Here is a 20,103-nt window from a genome sequence, read left to right on the forward strand (position 1 = left end):
ATTGTAAAATTCTCAGGAGTTACAGTTTGGATCTTGTCTCTTTTCCTTGAAAGAGTGTTTCTGCTCTTCCTCCAAGGGGATGAAAGTAGAACCTTCTGTGTTTGTGAGGGGAGAAGAGGATTTTTGTTTGACCTGAAATTTCTCCTCACTCTGTTTTTTTTTTGGCTTTTTTTTTTTTTTTTTTTTTCCCCTTTGAGACAGAGTTTCGCTCTTGTCACCCAGGCTGGAGTGCAGTAGCACAATCTCGGCTCACTGCAATCTCTGCCTCCTAGGTTCAAGTGATTCTCCTGTCTCAGCCTCTCAAGTAGCTGGGATTACAGGTGCCTGCAACCACACTCGGCTAATTCTTTGTATTTTTAGTGGAGACGGGGTTTCGCCATGTTGGGCAGGCTGGTCTCGAACTCCTGCCCTCAGGTGATCCACCTGCCTCAGCCTCCCAAAGTGCTGGGATTACAGGCGTGAGCCACCGCACCTGGCCTCTCCTCACTCTATTATAAGCCTATTCCTCACCATAGCTTCAGATTCCCTTCATTTCATGTTTTCTCACCAAGAAGTCTCAAGAAATCCAATCCCATGGAAACTGTGACAGAACATCTGTGCTGGAGCCGTGAGTTTGTCTTTGGATTCTCCACCCGCTGCCCGGCAGTCCGTCAGCCCTGGCCCTGTGGGGACGGAGCAGGCAGGCAGCAGGCCAGGGGCTGTAGTTGGCCCTCCGGGGACAGAGCAGGGAGGGTGGGTTCCCCAGGGTTCCATCCTGCGGAGGGACTCATCTGCACATACCCCCTCCCCCTCCTGACCAAACTGGTGGCTTTTGGGGAGATTTGTATAAAACCCTGAGAAGGACTCATTTCTTGGGTTTGGATATAGACAACGATGAGAAACCCAATATTTATCAAGGCACTAAATGTATTTCATAGGTTCACATTTCATCCTCACAGTAACACTATGACACAAACATCCCAGTTCCCCACCACCCGCCCCCGCCATATTGCACCTGGGAAAACCGAGGCTTAAGGCCACATAAGGTGTCCGTGGCCACTCAGTCTGTAAATGACATCACCAGGAGGATCTGTCTCTGCAACATGACTTTGAGTCATCTGTATTCCTATCTGTGTGGGACTCTCCTGCCCACATGCTCCTTTCTGCCTCTCATCCTCACCAGAGCCTCAGAAGATGGGCTGCACAGTTGCTAGGTTCCCCCACATTATCCATGGGGAAACTGAGGCTCAGGAAGTTAGTGATGGGCCTAAGATCCAGGACCAGGAAACAGGAGCCGGGACCGAGCACCTGGGTGGTCTGGATCTAATTCATCCATTGCGCTTCCCACCCCACTGCAGGGCCTCTGTGACTGGATCCACACCCTCCACAGAGGGGCGCTAACATCTCTGAGTGTGACTGCAGAGAGGGCTCCTCATTTGCCTCAGGTTTTGTGGCCACCCGAGGCTGATAGAACATTCATTCACTCTCACCGTCCCACAGTAGGGAAGGATTTCCCCTCCCATCAGCAGGGAGACTCAGGGGAACTGCTTTTCTTCCTTTTTTCTTTTCTTTTCTTTTTCTTCTTTTTTTTTTTTTTTGAGACAAGGTCTTGCTCTGTCACCCAGGCTGGAGTGCAGTGACACACTCACTGCCAGCCTCGACCTCCTGGGTTCAATGTGATCCTCCCACTTCAGCCTCCCGAGTAACTGGGACCAGCTGGGAGCACAGGTGCATGCCACCACACCTGGCTAATTTTTTGTATTTTTTTGTAGCGATGGGGTTTTACCATGTTGCCTAGCTGGTCTGGAACTCTAGAGCTCAAGAGATTCGCCCACCTTGACTTCCCAAAGTGGTGGGATTACAAAGTGCTGGTGTGGTGAGCCACCGCCCCCAGCCCAGGAACTCCTTCTCAGTTTTTGTTTCTCTGTTTTGAGACGGAGTCTTGTTCTGTCGCCCAGGCTGGAGTGCAGTGGCACAATCTCAGCTCACTGCAACCTCCACCTCCCAGATTCCAGTGATTCTACTGCCTCAGCCTCCCAAGTAGCTGGGACTACAGGTGCAAGCCACCATGCCCCGCTAATTTTTGTATTTTTAGTAGAGATGGGGTTTCACCAAGTTGGCCAAGCTTGTCTCGAACTCCTGACCTCAGGTGATCCACCTGCTTCAGCCTCCCAAAGTGCTGAGATTACAGGCATGAGCCACTTAGCCCAGCCAGTAACTGCTTTTCTTTAAGACAAGAGTGGCCCATTTTTCCTGGGAGGGTTGGCTCTTAATAGCTCACTAGAACTGATTATTAAATTTTCAGGAATTTTATGAGCTGTTTATATGAAGCAGCCAATTTAAAAAACTTAAACCGGCCAGGTGCGGTGGCTCACACCTGTAATCCCAGCACTTTGGGAGACCGAGACGGGCAGATCACGAGGTCAGGAGATCGAGACCATCCTGGCTAACACGGTGAAACCTCGTCTCTACTAAAAATACATTAAAAAAAATTAGCCGGGCACGGTGGTGGGCCCCTGTAGTCCCAGCTACATGGGAGGCTGAGGCAGGAGAATGGTGTGAACCCCGGAAGCGGAGCTTGCAGTGAGTGGAGATCGTGCCACTGCACTCCAGCCTGGGCAACAGAGCAAGACTCTGTCTCAAAAAAAAAAAAAACAAAAAAAAAAAAACAAAAAACTTAAACCTACAATTGAGTTATATTAAAAACAAAGGTAATAGTCAAACCTGATCATTTCCTAGTTATTTTACTACGTGTTACTGTTATCTGTGTCTTTGAGGTTATTTACATTTATGTACCAGAATGGTGGAACTACTACTACGTAATGGCATTTACTATATAATAATAGTGGTAAAAAACATGTAATGCTATTGTGTGTCTCTTTCCAACCCTGTTTACTGGCATCACATTGGTACCTTAAAATTGGTCATGGTGGGAGTATTTACACCACAGTAATCAGCAAACACTACAAATCAGGGCTATTCCACACACCCTTGCCCCTCCCAGACCTGGTTGTTAAACATTTACTTATCATCACACCGCTGGTTAAGGACAGTCTGAGGCTCAAACGGTTAACTGTGAGGTCTTGGCAAAGACCTTCCAGCTTTGTCAAAGATCTGGGCTTCCTTCTGCATAAAGAGATAGAATTTATTTACTATCATTGGGCCAAATAACCAAGTGATTTAGAGCATTTGATTCAGTCCTCTTGAGGCAGGAGGTGGGACTCGGACATGGAACCAAATTAAGGACTAGCTAAAACAGGTAGCGGGGGCAGAAGCAGCTTTCCATAAGATATGCCTGCCACTGTACCATGTCAGTTTACCATTGCCATGGCAAAACCTAGGAGTTAACATCCCTTTTTGTAGCAAAGACCTGATGACCTGGAAGTTACCACCCTCATCCTGGAAATCTCTGCATGATCTACCCCTTAATTTGCATATAATTAAAAGCAGATATCCATATGAGTGCAGCCCTGTCTCTGTGTTGCTGTTCTGGGCACACTGCCCATGGGTAGCCCTGCTCGGCAAGGAGCAGTACCTCTGCTGCTCTGTGCACTGCTGCTTGCTGGCTACCACCACCAGCTTGCCCTGGAATTCTTTCTGGGTGAAGCCAAGAACCCTCCTGGGCTAAGCCCCAGTTTTAGGGCTTGCCTGTCCTTCATCACTCTTGTTTGTCTAACATTCTATTTGTCAGGTGCTGATATGCAGGATAAACAACATGAGAAGGCTCAGCCTTGAACTCCAGAGGTACAGGAGGTAGACAGTGTCCCTGGGGGGCCCCACCCATTTCAAGCCCAGGCAGATGCTCAGATGCCAAGGTTCAGTTTAGGTTCAGTACCAAGGAACAGAAGCTGAGTGCTGAAGAGGGATAGTCATGGTGGACTCATGAGTCATAAAAAATGTATCTGAGCCTCAAGGTGGGTCGGTTTAGATCAGTAGTGAAAAGGCCTTCCAGACAGGGGAGAGCACAGTTTGGGCAGGAGTCAAAGTTCATGAAGTCATTTTCTTTTTTTTTTTTTTTTTTGAGACGGAGTCTCGCTCTGTCACCCGGGCTGGAGTGCAGTGGCTGGATCTCAGCTCACTGCAAGCTCCGCCTCCCGGGTTTTACACCATTTTCCTGCCTCAGCCTCCTGAGTAGCTGGGGCTACAGGCGCCTGCCACCTCACCTGGCTAGTTGTTTTTTTTTTTTTTTTTTTTTTGTATTTTTTAGTAGAGATGGGGTTTCACCGTGTTAGCCAGGATGGTCTCGATCTCCTGACCTCGTGATCTGCCCGTCTCGGCCTCCCAAAGTGCTGGGATTACAGGCTTGAGCCACCGCGCCCAGCCGATAAAGTCATTTTCTAAACGGTCACTTACCTTTCCTGAAATGTACTGTCCCGGCCAAACGTCCCAATAGCCCTTCGGCATGACCACAGGGGACAGGTGGGAAAGCATGGCTGGCTCCTCACCATGCACCACTGAAATCTTGAGTTCTGGTCCCAGACCTGCTGCTAAGTAGCTGTGTGATCTGGGGCAAGTCATACCCTATCCCCAGTCCCCACAATGGCCCTCAGTTTCTTTATCTTCAAAATGAAGGTTTAGACAGGACACAGTGGCTCACATCTGTAATCCCAGAAATTTGGGAGGTCAAGGTAGAAGGATCACTAGGGGCCATGAGTTTGAGACCAGCCTGGGCAACATAAAAAGATCCCCATCGCTTCAAAAAACTTAAAAATTAGCCAGAGTGGTGGCACACACCTGTAGTCCCAGCTACCCAGGGGGCTGAGTCTGGAAGATCTCTTGAGCCCAGCAGTTCCAGACTGCGGTGAGCCGCGATTGCACCACTGCACTCCAGCCTGGGCCACAGGGTGAGACCCTGTCTCAAAAAAAAATGAAGTCCATAGGAGAGCTGGCAGCTGACCCCAGCCCCCATCACAAGCAGCCTGGGAGAGATGCTAACACCACAGCGAGCCCAAGGGAAAGGCTATACTGGAGGTTGTCCCCTTCCCTCTCCTGGTTCCTCTGCCACCATCAGCTGGGTGCTGGATTGAGTCAAGCTATCCTCAGCTCAAAGCAGAGGGGAATAAGATTGGCTGGAGGAAAGTTAAGTATTTCAGATTTGCTCAGAATTTGAAAGGCTTATTTATTTATTATTCATTATTATTGTTTTTGAGACAGCATCTCTCTCACTCTGTCACCCAACTGGAGTGCAGCGGCACAATCTCTGTCACCCAACTGGAGTGCAGCAGCACAATCTGTGTCACCCAATTGGAGTGCAGCGGCACAATCTCTGTCACCCAACTGGAGTGCAGCGGCACAACCTCGGCTTACTGCAACTTCCACCTCCTGCGTTCAAGTGACTCTCCCATCTCAGCCTCCTGAGTAGCAGCTGGAAATGTGCGCCACCATGCCCAGCTAGAGATGGGGTTTCACCATGTTGGCCAGGCTGGTCTCAAAATCCTGAGCTCAAGTGATCTGTCCACCTTGGCCTCCCATAGTGTTGGGATTACAGGTGTGAGCCACTGTGCTTGGCCTGAAAGGCATTTTGTAGACTAGTGATGAACAGATAAGCAATTAGCAGAAGGTCTGTGTCCTCTGTGGAAGTGGTGGGTGAGTTTAACTGGGATGGAAAACATCCCAAGTTTGCAAGAATCTCATACAATGTCACTTGAGAACTGAGGGCAGGGGGGTGCGGTGCACGTCAGTGTGTACAAGATTCACCTGGATAGCCTGGAAAATGCAGATTTCCAGGCCCTGCTCCCAGTGTGTACTCAATGCATGAAAGATAGGGACCAGAGTCTGTGTTTTTAAGTAAGTTTATCTGATGAGTCTGGCTCAAGGGGTCTGTGAGCCACACTTTGACAGATACTGACCTGGTACGTATTACCTCTATCTATATCTGTCTGTCTGTAGGTTCCCATGTATCTTCATCTCTGTCTCTCTCTCTCTCTCTCACTCTCCCACCCACACACATATCCACTCTTTCATTCTCCAACTATTGAACCAGAACATTGAATGGCAGGAAAATGAAAGACTAATCCTTCTTTCTTTCTCTTTAGAGATTGGGTCTTGCTCTAGGATGCAGTGCAGTGGCGTGATCTCAGATCACTGCAGCCTCAGCCTCCTGGGGTCCAGCAATCCTCCCACCTCAGCCTCCTGAGTAGCTGAGACTACAGGTGTGCCACTATGCCTGGGTAATTTTTTTTTTATTTTTATTTTTCTAGAAACAGGGTCTCACTGTTGCCCAGGCTGCTCTCAAACTCCTGGGCTCAAGGGATCCTCCTGCCTAAGTCCCCCAGAGTGCTGGAATTCCAGGCATGAGCCACCACACCTGGCCTTCTACAGGCTCTTTAGCAAAGTCCCAGGGTAGGTGGCAGATGAAGGCCAAGACCGAGTTAGGGGATAGTAGGGAATGGTCCACTGCCACCTGATTATCAAAGCTCTTTATAAGGAAGAAGGTAGTGCTGTAATTGAAAACTGTGTCTTGCTCCCTATAGGGACTTCTCTCTAAGACTAAGCGAGGCAGGGGATCAGCCATGCTCTGCTGAGGTCCTTCTCTCTAGTCAGAGGAGAAGGACTGGGTTGTTGATGATCTGACCCTGGTCTGGCTGGCACCAGGGAGTTGGGGATGGGGCCTCTCTCTAGGCTAAAAGGGCCAGTTTATTCCGGGATGTCTCAAGACATTCATGTGCAGACCGGCCAATGACCAAGGTTTAAATATACCAGTTTCAAGATATAAAGGAGTCAGGGCTCCATTTTCTAATGAGGAAGCTTTTACAGACTTCCTGGGGTTTTTGAGTGGGGAGAAGGAGGCGGAACCCACGCGCTACTGCAGAAGACAGCTGTAGAAGCCCTTACCTGGCAGTGTTTACCCCAGGGAAGGATGAGGAAAGGGGGATACGCCAGTCTTGGGTCTTTGCAGACCAAGACAGAGGGATGGCAATGGCAGGTCCAGTCTGTGGGTCACATACACTCCCCCAAGATCAAACCTGTGAGGTAACATGCAGTGAAACTTGTTTGGATCAAAACAAGCAACATTTTTGTCCTACTTTATTTATTTTTTCTTTTTTTCTTTTTTTTTGAGACGGAGTCTTGCTCTGTTGTCCAGGCTGGAGTGCAGTGGTGCGATCTCGGCTCGTTGCAAGCTCTGCCTCCTGGGTTCACGCCATTCTCTTGCCTCAGCCTCGCAAGTAGCTGGGACTACAGGTGCCCATCACGCCCGGCTAATTTTTTTGTATTTTTAATAGAGACGGGGTTTCACCGTGTTAGCCAGGATGGTATCAATCTCCTAACCTCATGATCCACCGGCCTCGGCCTCCCAAAGTGCTGAGATTACAGGCGTAAGCCACCGTGCCCGGCCTGCCCTACTTTCAAAATATAAACTTAGGCCAGGCTTGGTGGCTCACACCTGTAATTCCAGCACTTTGGGAGGCTGATGTGGGATCATTTGAGGTCAGGAGTTCGAGACCAGCCTGGCCAACATGGCAAAAGCCCATCTCTACTAAAAATACAAAAATTAGCCAGGCATGGTGGCAGGTGCCTGTAATCCAGCTACTTGGGAGGCTGAGGCAGCAGAATGGCTTAAGGGAGGTGGAGGCTGTTGTGAGCTGAGATCGCGCCACTGCAGCCTGGGCAACAGAGCAAGAGTCTGTCTCAAAACAAAAACAAAAACAAAAACAAAAAACAAACACACACACGGAAAACAAAACATAAACTCAATCCTACCACTTCTCACTGTTTCCACTGCTGTAGCCATGGTTTAACTCATCAACATCTGGTTTTCCTGGACCAGCACAACAGCCTCCTTCCTAACTGTTCTCCCTGCTCCCACTCCCATCCCTTAGCAGGACATTCTCCACACAGCAACTACGGTGATCTTTTATAAATACAAAGCAGCCAGGCACAGTGGCTCATGCCTATAATCCAAACACTTTGGGAGGCTGAGGTGGGAGAAGCGCGTGAGCTTAGGAGTTTGAGACCAGCCTAGAAAACACAGCGAGACCCCATCTCTACAAAAAGTAAAACATTAGCCAGGTGTGGTGATGTGCGCCTGTAGTCCCAGTTACTTGGGATGCTGAGGTAGGAGGATTACTTGAGCCTGGGAGGTTGAAGCTGCAGTGAGCCATGATTGTGCCACTGCAATCAGCCTGGGCAACAGAGTAAGTGAGGAAGCTTTTACAGACTTCCTGGGGTTTTTGAGTGGGGAGGAGGCGGAACCCACGTGCTGCTGCAGAAGACAGCTGTAGAAGCCCTTACCTGGCAGTGTTTACCCCAGGGAAGGATGATGTCACTCAAAAAATAAAACAAAACAAACAACACCCCCCAAAACAAAACAAAACAAAAAACAGGCTAGGGGCGATGGCTCATGTCTATAATCCCAGCACTTTGGGAGGCTGAGATGGGTGGATCACCTGAGATCAGGAGTTCGAGACCAGCCTGACCAACATGGCAAAACCTTGTCTCTACTAAAAATACAAAATTAGTCGGGCATGGTGGCACGCGCTTGTAATCCCAGCTATTTGGGAGGCTGAGGTAGGAGAATCACTTGAACTCAGGAGGCAGGGTTTGCAGTGAGCCAAGATCGCGCCATTGCACTCCAGCTTGGGCAACAAGAGCGAAACTGCATCTCAAACAAAAACAAAAACAAAAAAACAGATTGTTCCACTTACATACTTAAAATCCTCCAGTGACTTCCTGTCGTAATTAGAATAAAACCCAACCTCCCTTCTGGCCTCCTGTAATCCCAGCTACAGTGGGAACAGACCACTATGTCCCACTTCGACCTCATCAGGGCCCCCTCTCCCCTTCACTGGCCATGCTGACCTCTCCCAGCTGGAGGCCTTTTCACCTGCTTCTCTCTCAGCATGCAACACTTTTCCTGACCCCTTGTTCAAAGTAGCCATCCACTGCCTCTGCCATTTTCTCATGACATCACACAAATTGTGATTGACTTCAAAGCACTTATGAGTCTCTGAACTTATTCACTTGTTAGCCTTCACTAGAATGTAAGCTTCAGGCCGGGCGCGGTGGCTCAAGCCTGTAATCCCAGCACTTTGGGAGGCCGAGACGGGCGGATCACGAGGTCAGGAGATCGAGACCATCCTGGCTAACCCGGTGAAACCCCGTCTCTACTAAAAAAATACAAAAAACTAGCCGGGCGAGGTGGCGGGCGCCTGTAGTCCCAGCTACTCGGGAGGCTGAGGCAGGAGAATGGCGTGAACCCGGGAGGCGGAGCTTGCAGTGAGCAGAGATCCGGCCACTGCACTCCAGCCTGGGCGACAGAGCGAGACTCCGTCTCAAAAAAAAAAAAAAAAAAAAAAAAAAAAGAATGTAAGCTTCAGAGACCACGGAGCTCTAGTGTCCTGAGACAGTGAATGGCACATAATAGGCGCTCAATAAAATCTGTGTTGAAAGAATGAGTGAGCAAATGAATACATAAATGAACTACTCAGGGACCTTATGGAAAACAAAAAAACTTTATGCACATCACTGGCATTGCCACAGGCTGAAAAAGAAGGCGGAGTGGGCTGGGAGCAGGGAAGAATGGAGAACAGGTGGGGGGTTGCATCTCTATATCGGTGTTGTGGGGCCACACAGGGTGGACAGGGGCTGTGGGTTACAGCCTTTAGGTGCTACCCTCAGCCTGGGCTTCCCTCCAGGCCTGGCGCACCTTGATCTTCACTTTGAAAGAGTCGATCAGAAAGACCACCTTTGGGTTGCCTTCCAGGGAGGGCAGCTGCCCATCATCTGGCACCTCCAGGTCGAACCTCTGCAGCAGCCAGGCCATGATGAGGAAGAGTTCCTGGCGGGCCAGGATCTCACCTATACAGGAGCGAGGTCCTGCTCCGAAGGGCAAGTAGCTTAATGATGGTGAGATGAGCTGGGTCCCCGCTGGATTCAAGAAACGCTCTGCAGGCAAGGAGTGGCATCAGCCAGGGGCTAGGGCAGGAGGGAGGAGAGGCATGGTTCTGCCCTGGCTGAGGGGAGACATGGCCCTGCCCAGGGAACCCCCATCTGAGGATGTAGCCTTATTGTGGGGGAACCCCCGCCTGGGGAGAGATACAGCCTTGCTCTCAGGTAGCCCTTAATGACACAGAGGAAATGAAATATTTAGGAAAGATGGAAAAGAGGTGGAATTAACCTATGAAAATACCACCACCCAAGGGGAGAAGGGACAGACTTAATGGCAAACAGAGGCGTAGAGGGCTTCTTGGAGGGTGAATTTGCAGTTGGTTGGAAGAGTGTGGGAAACCCAGCTGGGAAGAGTTTGGGTAAGTCTATGGCAGGATGAGGGTGTCAACAGGTATGTATTGTTGGGGCCAAGAGTTTTCTAGTAGCAAGCTTGGCAGAGGTGAAGGGGTAGTGGGGTGGTGGAGCAGAGTCCAGGCTGGCTGTGCGGCCCAGGATGCAGGACAGGACAGGGACTCACCAGGCATGAACTGGTCTGGCTGGTGCCACTCCTTCTCATTGTGATGCAGTGCCCACAGATTGATGATAACATGTGTGCCCTTGTCCACAGCAAACTCACCGATGCTGCTCCAGAGAGGAAGAGGAAAAGTGGGTCCGGGACGTTATCCTCCCTTCCTTGCTCAGCCTCATGCCCCCTCATTCCTCCACCGTGGGGAAAGTGCCCTTTACTCCCTCGTTCCCACTCACTCATCTTTTCCTCAGCTTCTGCCAGCTCAAATCTAAATCCAGCCCTTCTCCAGCCCTTCCCTCCTGACAGCTTATATCTGAACACCTGTGTCTGTGGACTTTGGTGTCTGGCAGTGGATGTGGGTGTGTGTTTGGAGCTGCGGCGCATGTTATGTGCGTGCTGCAGCTGGTTGGAGCATGGAGCTCCCAGTCTTTCATCCCAGACCACGTCTCTGAGGGCAGCAGGAAGCTCCTCCGGGAAGTCAGACAGATCTGTGGATGAGTCAATGCGTGCATGTAGGTGGTAGAGACATGGAGCCACAGGGCTGAGGGCAGGATGATTTTTATTTTATTTATTTATTTAGAGACAGAGTCTTGCTCTGTCACCCAGGCTGGAGTGCAGTGGCGCGATCTTGGCTTACTGCAACTTCCGCCTCCCGGGCTCAAGCGATTATCCTGCCTCAGTCTCCCAAGTAGCTGGGACTACAGGCGCATGCCACCACGCATGGCTAATTTTTGTATTTTTAGTAGAGAAGGGGTTTCACCATATTGGTCAGGCTGGTCTTGAACTCCTGACCTCATGATCCATCTGCCTCGGCCTCCCAAAGTGTTGGAATTACAGGTGTGAGCCACTATGCCCAGCTGGCAGGATGTTTTTAGCAGTTGATGGTTGACTGACTTTAGGTTGGCCAGCAGGGGCCGGGGGTAGGAAGAACTAGGTGGGCTGGCAAGCTGTGTTGAATGCATCATGGGGCTAGATGTCGCTGGGAGGGCAGGCACACCTGGAGTCAACGTTGGCCTTGTGGGGGATGAGCATAGGGGCCACGGGCCTGATGCGAAGCACCTCTCGGATGGTGGCCTCCAGCAGGAGGAGACGGTTACGGTCACTGATGGTTGGTGTGCGGCTGAAACCCACATTCTGGTCAATCTCCTCGTAGAGCTTCTTCTTCACCTGAAGACCACGGTAAGTTGGAGGTGACTAGTGTGTGTAAGTCCAGGAGAAGCAAGGGCTTAGAGAAGAATCCAACTGTGACATCCAGAAGAGCCTGTCCAGTCCCTTCCCAGTAGTGGCTCTGGGGCCCAGGCCCAGCTTCCAGAAGATAGGGCAGCTCTACTCTGGGGTCAAAGCCAACTACTGCTTGGGTAAGGGGCAGGGCAGGCCTAGTCTTCCTGCACAGAAAGCCTGAGGGAATTGGCTCTCCCTCTCTCTGCAGCCCAGAGGTTGGGCTGCCTGGGGTCTGGGATGGATGAGGGGGAAGCACACCTGAGGATTGTGCAGCAGGAAGGCCACGATCCATTTCACCACAGAGGTGGTGGTCTCCACGCCAGCCCCAAAGATGTCCCCTATGGTGGTGAGAATGTGGTTATCTGAAAGCAGCTCTGAGTCTTGATCTGGGCCAGCGTTGCCATTATCTGAATTCATCTTGGCTTGCATCAGTACGTCCAGCATGTTGGTGATAGAGTCACTGCGGAATTTCTCCTGAGTTGGGTGAGGTTGGGAGATATTAATAAGGAAGGAGCCCCATCTGTGACACTCCTGCCATACTCTGTCCCTGACTAGAGATAACAAGGCTCCTTCCACTTGGAAGCGGAGCGAGTCTGGGCAGGGCCTACGAGCTTGTGGAGGTGGGAGGCAGCCCTGGGCCCTCTTCAAATTTGGTGGAGAGGTTAGGTCTCTTCTAGGATCCTCTTCAATTCCTAATTCCTCACTTTTCCATCCCAACTCCTTAAGTCAGTTTTTTTTTGTTGTTGTTGTTTTTGGGTTTTTTTTGTTTTTTTTTTTGAGACAATCTTGGTGCAATACCCAGGCTGGAGTGCAATGGCATGATCTCAGCTCACTACAACCTCTGCTTCCCGGGTTCAAGCAATTCTCCTGTCTCAGCCTCCCGAGCAGGTGGGACTACAGGTACGCACCACCATGCCCAACTAGTTTTTGTATTTTTTTTTTTTTTTTGGAGAAGGAGTTTCACTCTTGTTACCCAGGCTGGAGTGCAATGGCATGATCTCTGCTCACTGCAATCTCTGCCTCCCGGGTTCAAGTGATTCTCTTGCCTCAGCCTGCCGAGTAGCTGGGATTATAGGTACGCGCCACCACACCTGGCTAATTTTGTATTTTTAGTAGAGACGGGGTTTCTCCATGTTGGTCAGGCTGGTCTTGAACTCCCGACTTCAAGTGATCCACCCACCTTGGCTTCCCAAAGTTCTGGGATTACAGGCATGAGCCATCTTGCCTGGCCTAGTTTTTGTATTTTAAGTAGAGACGGGGTTTCAGCATGTTGGCCAGGCTGGTCTCGAACTCCTGACCTCAATTGATCTGCCCACTTCGGCCTCCCACAGTGTTGGGATTACAGGCGTGAGCCACCATACCCGGCCCTTAAGTCAGTTTTTATTGTACACCTACTATGTGCCAGGTTCTACTAGGTTTTGAAGCTCCTACAGCGTGTAGAATGGACCCCACCCTGCTCTCGTAATTACTTTTGGCCTAACTCATATTCTCTTCTGCTCTATCACCTACCTTGTAATTTTCAAATATTTTAGTCAGCAGATCATTTCGTGTTTTAACATGCCTCTTTAATTTTTCCAGAGTTTTGTTGGGGAAAACCTGGGAAGTAAAAAGAAATGTTAAATCCACCCTTCTTCCATTTTGCTTCTCCGGCTGCCAGAGTCTCTCCTGGAGGCAGATCTTAGCTTTCTGTCTCTGGAAGTTCCTACTCCACCCCTGACCTTCAGCCAGAATGGAAGGCAAGATGGGGACACAGAACGGGTTCATCATGACAACGAAGACAATTCTAAACAGGGGAGGAGGGCGTGGTCTCCACCTCTCCTTCCCCATTCAATCAAACATCAAGCGCTGACTCTGCTGTGTGCCCAGCCCTGAAGACATGAGCCTGAAGCCTCAGACAAGCTCGCTAAGCCCGCTTCTCACCTGCACAATGGGGATAATACAACCGACCTCCACGGGGAATTCAGTGATGAATGCTTATAGAATGCTTCATACTGGCACATGGTCATTGGAAAAGAAATGAAGGTCATTATCTGGAGTACTAAGGTGCATAATTAAAAGGCTAAATCTATCTCTGCAGAGAAATGGCAAAGGTTTTAAGTGGCAGAGGAGGTAGAGGTGGCAGATATAGGAAAAAGATGGGTCACTGCGGCTGGAGCGGGAAAGTAAAAAGGAAGGAAGATTGGGGACACTGTCAGGGTCTACTAAAACCTGAAGGCAGGGTATGGCATCATGCTCACCTTCAACCAGGGGAATAGGTCCACCAGGCTCTCCTTGCCCAGGCTGTCTATGATGCCTTCATTGTAATTATGTACGATCTTCAACTCAGGGTCCCCATTCTTGTAGGAGATGTTGAAGCAGATCAAGGAGATGACATTGGTTATCGCCATGAAGACAGGAAAGGAGATGTCTATGGTCTGTCCGTTGTGGGTGGCCAGCATATCACACAATGTACTGATTTCCTGACAAACTGAAGGGAGAGAGGGCCATGAGGGTGGGAAATGAATCAGCGCCGTCACCCCCTCTCTCTACCAGTTGCTCTTAACAGGAGCAGGGGACAGATAGCAGATGGCCACTAGATGGCAGCAGTAGCCAAGAAAAGGCTGCATTGCGCTCTAGTCCTAACCCTTATCCCTGCCCAACCCTCCTCTCCCTCCAGCAGTTCCTGTGGGATGCAGCCCTAGCCCCAGTGGCCAGTCTGGCACTCACTGATCTTCTCCAGCTTCTGATCGCCATCCTTGAACAGGGCAAAGGTGGCCATCGCCAGCCTTCGATGCAGCTGCCAATGTGCGCCGTAGTCAGCGAAGGCAATACCCTTACGGTTGTTGGACAGGATGTCTAGAGTTGTCTTTGGAGAGCAAGCGAGGCTATAGGAATCACACACCATCCACCCCACCCTTGCCCTTACACTTCTGGTCCCTGCTCTCCTTCCTGGGGGAGAAGGCAGGTACCTGGCATGCTGACTTCCATGGGGCACAGCCCCACTGCACTCCACCATGACTCCAAGGGCTTGGTAGGATAGACCCTAAGGCCTCCTACTCCCAATTCCATCAGAAATACAGTAGATCAGGGAGAGAGAAAGAACCCTTAATTAGAATGCCGCAGCACTGGGCTTCTGTTCACTGACAGGGTGCCCTCTGGGCTGCTTTTTGCTCATCAGTTTCTGACCAGAGGAAGGCAACTCTGGATGGGATAAACTCTCTAAACTATGCCTATCCAGACGGTAGGGAGCAGGCGGGATTGTAGAGGCTGAAGACTGCACAGGTCTCTGCTTTTCCCTGAGCCCTTGGCTGAGCTAAAGGCACAGCTCACCTCACTTGGGTTTACCCTTCCATTGCAAGCCTGCATACCTAGCCACAAGCCCACATTTGGAGAGTACAGATGTTTTGTCTACACAGTCTGGACTTGGGCCGAGCCGCCGCCTCCTAGAGGTGCCCCCAAAAGCATAAGGGTCCAAAGCCTCCCTTTTCCATCTCCTGACCCCGAAGATCCCCATGACTAGCCTCTTCCATCTTCTCTGCCCCGGGGAGGAAGCCAGCAGAGGTGGGAGCCAGGAGACCTGGCTGATTGGTCCAAGGAAAAATAGACCAACCCTTGGCTTGATCAAAGTTGACAGGCTGGTGGGGCGCAGTGGCTCATGCCTGTAATCCTAGCGCTTTGAGAGGCTGGGGTGGGGGGATCATGAGGTCAGGAGTTTGAGACCATCCTGGCTAACACGGTGAAACCCCATCTCTACTAAAAATACAAAAAATTAGCTGGCGTGGTGGCGTGCTCCTATAGTCCCAGGTACTCGGGAGGCTGAGGCAGGAGAATCACTTGAACCTGGGAGGCAGAGGTTGCAGTGACCTGAGATTGTGACACTGCACTCCAATCTGGGCGACAGAGAGAGACTCTGTCTCAAAAAAAAAAAAAAAAAAGCTGAGAGACTGGGGGCCCTACTGGGGTGTTCAGGGGAGTTCTCAGCAGCAGGGTGCTGGGCTGGGGGCACTGGCAGTGTTTCTGGATGATCAGTAACCCTCCTGGCCGGGGAGCATGACAGCAAGCTCAGTAGGAGGCTCATCAGCAACCCTGAAACGTTATTGTAGATCACTGCCCCTGTGAGCTAGAGCAGCTGGAAATGGCATCAGGAAACCAGCAATCCCAGCCTGCAACAGCAAGGCTACTTCTCCCCAGCAGCCTTCATGGAGGACAGTAATCACTGCCGCCATTTTCCACGAAGAGTAACATGAATCCTGGTTGTATAAGGGGCACTTACTGTGCTGGGTGCTAGGCTAAGTGCTGTACATGCACCTGCTCAGTCCATTAGAGAAGTCTAGGCCCAGAGAGATGAGTGGAGTGAGGACTCCTTGACCCCTCAGACCACTGCGGTCTTCCCATCCCACCTCCTGGGCAGCCTGGTAGAGGAGACTTTCCTTTAATTCTTCCTGCCTCATTTAGAGGCTGGGTGGGGGTCTGAAGGTTCACTCCCTTCACATCACCCCACTAGTCTACTTTGGGAAGAATTACAGGTTGTTGGAGCTGGAAGCACCATTCTAGGCATGGTCTGAAGACCTGAACAATCGCAGGGGGTGGTGAAGGGGGCAGGGAGGAGATGGACACCACTTACCACTTGAGGCCGCCCAGAGAAGTCCTTGCCCTTCTTAATAAGCACCTCCTTGGCCAGCTGGTGGTGGCCGACAATCACTGTAGTCTTGGTGCCCATACGAACGGAATAGATGGGGCCATATTTTTTCTGCAACTTGAAAAAGTTGTTATGCATATGGCCATGTCTGGGGAGGAATGGCAGGCTGCCCACCAGGGGCAGGGACAGGAGGCTATTAGGATACTTGGCACCAGGGCACCTTCTCTTGGGCCAAAATAAATAGGCTAGGGTGAGCAGCAAGAGAGCCACAAGCTCCCACATGGTGGCTGGGTGTCAGCAGGCAAGATAGACAGTGGTGGAGTAGAAGAGCCGTGGCAACTCTAGGGTACAAGGAGGCCTTTTAAAGGGCTACCCTGATCTTCACCTTGACTTTGTGTTATCTCTTGCCTTGTGCAAAGATTATCCTGGAGCCCAGCCAGGCCTGAGCTCATTTCCAGAAGGGAGAGAAGCAGGAGTGAAGGCCTCCTCAAGGGCTGGCTCAACTCCAGGGCAAACCTCCGGAGGAGGTGCTAGGTAAGGGAGGTCAGTTGATCCCCCTCTGAGGAGCTCCCCATGCTTGAATGACCCCAGAGTGCAAATGGTATCTGGGCTCAGGAATCAAGGCTTGAAACTTTCCATGTTGCAAAATCAAAATCACTGGACAGATGACAGAGTCAGGAGGGTCACGAGTAGCAGGGACTGTCAAAGGTCTTTTATGTGTTCTTTTTTTTTTTTTTTTTTTTTGAGACAGAGTCTTGCTCTGTCACCAGGCTGGTGTGCAGTGGCGTGACTGTCCATCCAGCCCTGGCCCTCAAGGCCATGTTGTTTTGGCAGCAATAAAGGGTGTGGGGTAATGGCCCCCAAAATAAAAATGTTATATGTGTGTATGGGAACAAAAGGGGTGCAAAGCTGTGGGGAGCAGTGGAGGGGAAGGGACAGATGAGGTCAGTACTGGGAACGCCAGAGGTGGGAGGCTGTTTCATAACATTTCTTTTTGATCAAACTTGTCAACACCTTCTTTGCTCGTCAGCAGGACTAGCGTATTGGGGGAACTGCCCCCAATATTTCAACGTAGGTTCTTTCTATAAGTGTTGGCCAGCTGAGAAATAAAGAGAGACAGTATAAAGAGAGGAACTTTACAGCTGAGCTGCCGGGGGTGGCATCACATATCAGTAGGACCGTGATGCCCACCTGAGCCTCAAACCGGCAAGTTTTTATTAAGGGTTTCAAAAAGGGGAGGGGGTGTAAGAACAGGGAGTCGGTACAAAGATCACATGCTTCAAAGGGCAAAAAGCAGAACTACTAATAAGGGCCTAACAAAGATCACATGCTTCTGAGGGAACAAAACAAAGGGCAAAAGCAGAACTACTGATGAGGGTCACATGCTTCTGAGGGAACAAAACAAAGGGCAAAAGCAGAACTACTGATGAGGGTCCAACAAAGATCACAACGCAAAGGGCAAAAGCAGAACTACTGATAAAGGTCTATGTTCAGCGGTGCACGTATTGTCTTGATAAACATCTTAAACACCAGAAAACAGGGTTTGAAAGCAGAGAGCCGGTCTGACCACAAATTTACCAGGGCGGAGTTTTTCCCCACCCTAGTAGGCCTTAGGGTACTGCAGGAGACCAGGGCATATCTCAGTCCTTATCTCAACTGCACAAGACAGACATTCCCAGAGCGGCTGTTTATAGACCTCCCCCAAGGAATGCATTCCTTTCCCAGGGTACTAATATTAATATTCCTTGCTGGGAAAAGAATTTAGCGATATCTTCCCTACTCACACGTTTATAGGCTCTCTGCAAGAAGGAAAATATGGCTCTTTTTGCCCGACCCCACAGGCAGTCAGACCTTATGGTTATCTTGCCTTGTTCCCTAAAAATCACTATTATTCTGTTCTTTTTCAATGGTGCACCTATTTCATATTGTTCAAACACACATGTTTTACAATTAATTTGTACAGTTAACACAATTATCACAGTGGTCCTGAGGTGACATACATCCTCAGCTTACAAAGATAACAGGATTAAGAGATTAAAGTAAACACAGACATAAGAAATTAGAAAAGTATTATTTGGGAACTGATAAATGTCCATATCAAAATGAAATCTTCACAATGTATGTTCCTTGGCCGTGGCTCCAGCCGGTCCCTCCATTTAGGGTCCCTGACTTCCCGCAACATCTCTCCCTTTCTTTTTATATAAATGTGCCATGGCAATGAAGGCTGTTCATTCTCTTGGTTTTGACACAGGATTCTTTGACTAATCTGACACACTAAAAACAAGCCCATTAAACAGAGAAACATGATTCCAAAATTTACTACAGTGGAGCCCCCAATAGACTTAATCCAAGTCACGGGGTTTAGTCTAGAAAGACTTTCTGCCACCTGATCTAACGCCACAGCTCCAGGCATAACGGATAAATGAGCTTGAGAGGCTTCAAAAATTTGTTTCTTTAGTTATGTCCAAGGATAAATTATCTACCCAGAAGGTGTCTTTTGACTATTTCCCATGAATGATCAGTCTCATTGTAGGAATATGGTGTGATACAGATATCAGAAGTGTTCCAATCACATTGCATTTGCATGTGATGTTCGAGACTCATTAGCCGATCCCCAAGCCAAATAACAGACTGTCTTAATCATTAATTTGACCAGCTAATTTTTGATCAATGCCTTGTTGAGAATTCCTCATTTGGGTGGAATTGGCTTGCCAATCATTAACAAAATGAGTCACTTGAATAGATTGGTGTAATGCCACTCTGGCAGTGATGGCCAGTGCAGTGACTGTAATTAGGCCCATGATCACAGCAATTAAAGTGAAAACAAATCTCTTAGATCTTTTGAAAATTCGTTGTAACACTTCATTAATTAAATGTACTGAGGGGGAAGATTCCCAAGGTCTGGGTAAAGTTACTGGTATCCAGATTCCTTCTTGAGCTTGAACCAACATTACACTTTTCCTAAAGTCAAAACAGGAGTTAACACAAGTGTATAAATGACAATTAATGCATTGGGCAGTTTGATTGTTCATCCAAATTTTGATATTTCCCACTAACAGCATGTAAGGAGGCTTAACACAACTCTGTATAGGAATAGTCAGGCTGGAGGTAAACAAAACAGAATGTTTGAATCTATGTTGATACTGAGGGAGAGGAGTGGCTGTGGCAACGCCCGATGTTCTCTGCCATAAAGAAGCAATCCGAGGTGCCCGGGGATGCTGAAGAGGTAGAGGGGCATACTTGGGTCAAGAAGAATTATCATAATGCCAATCAGAGTCCCATAAAGGAGGACTGGCATCAAAAAGGGAAAAAGGGTTCAAAGGGAATTTATCATGGGGTTCAGAATCACGGTTGCGAGGGGTGGCAGTGGGGACAACGGACAGAAAAGTTTTCCCTTCCCATACTTGTAGTCTGGGACATGGCAATAGCCAATTTCCAAAGTTCTGGGTGTTCTGGGCTCAGAATGGGAACATCATACGAGGCCTCGGCGGTGGGGGCGGGGGGTAATGCCCTTATCTTCCCATTTTAAGGGACAGAACAAGCTGAACTTCCTATGCAAAGTAGGATGGTGATCCTTGTCCTCCCAATAAGAAATAAAATAAGTAGCCTCCAGGCATTCCCTTCTGCCAGAGAAGCAATTGTTTGTCAAATAGCCCTTTGGTGCCTAGTCTATTACTAAACCATATGAGTCATTTTTTAATACTACTGCATGTGAATTAACACAACTTTCCCTAATTAAAGTTTTAGATGGGCCCTCAAAATTTTTAGGACATGGTTTTCCTACAGGTTTATATTGAAAGTATGGGGTATCTCCTATTACTCCCCCTTTCATTTGTCTTAAAGGAGAAAGGGAGAGGCTGGAGACCAAATGTTCCCGTTCCCCTGTGGC

At 49.4% G+C, this 20,103-nt stretch overlaps 1 protein-coding gene across 2 annotated transcripts; it reads right to left on the reverse strand.

Annotated features, from left to right (window-relative positions):
- Positions 1-9,412: 9,412 nt before the first annotated feature.
- Positions 9,413-16,567, reverse strand: CYP17A1 (cytochrome P450 family 17 subfamily A member 1). 2 transcript variants are annotated; one of them, XM_073019303.1, is made up of 8 exons: positions 16,200-16,567; positions 14,303-14,441; positions 13,834-14,063; positions 13,106-13,192; positions 11,855-12,070; positions 11,373-11,569; positions 10,385-10,488; positions 9,413-9,864 (listed from the first exon to the last, which is right to left on the reverse strand). In XM_073019303.1, the coding sequence occupies exons 1-8, from the start codon at positions 16,494-16,496 to the stop codon at positions 9,581-9,583; spliced, it is 1,554 nt and encodes a 517-aa protein (XP_072875404.1). In that variant the 5' UTR covers positions 16,497-16,567; the 3' UTR covers positions 9,413-9,580. The 2 variants fall into 2 exon arrangements, with proteins under 2 accessions (XP_072875404.1, XP_007962182.1); XM_007963991.3 differs by having other exon boundaries at positions 11,373-11,542; positions 16,200-16,566.
- Positions 16,568-20,103: the final 3,536 nt, after the last annotated feature.

The sequence above is a fragment of the Chlorocebus sabaeus genome, chromosome 9 (assembly GCF_047675955.1).
Source record: "Chlorocebus sabaeus isolate Y175 chromosome 9, mChlSab1.0.hap1, whole genome shotgun sequence".
Classification (NCBI taxonomy): domain Eukaryota; kingdom Metazoa; phylum Chordata; class Mammalia; order Primates; family Cercopithecidae; genus Chlorocebus; species Chlorocebus sabaeus.

What these genes read in the sequence shown, in the direction of transcription:
- CYP17A1 (XM_073019303.1), bottom strand. Translation starts at nt 16,496, where the DNA reads ATGTGGGAGCTTGTGGCTCTCTTGCTGCTCACCCTAGCCTATTTATTT. An exon ending in AAATATTTGAAAATTACAAG is followed by an intron (nt 12,071 to 13,105) that starts GTAGGTGATAGA and finishes CACCCAACTCAG; the next exon opens with GAGAAATTCCGCAGTGACTC. An exon ending in AAGGCCAACGTTGACTCCAG is followed by an intron (nt 10,489 to 11,372) that starts GTGTGCCTGCCC and finishes TCTCTGGAGCAG; the next exon opens with CATCGGTGAGTTTGCTGTGG.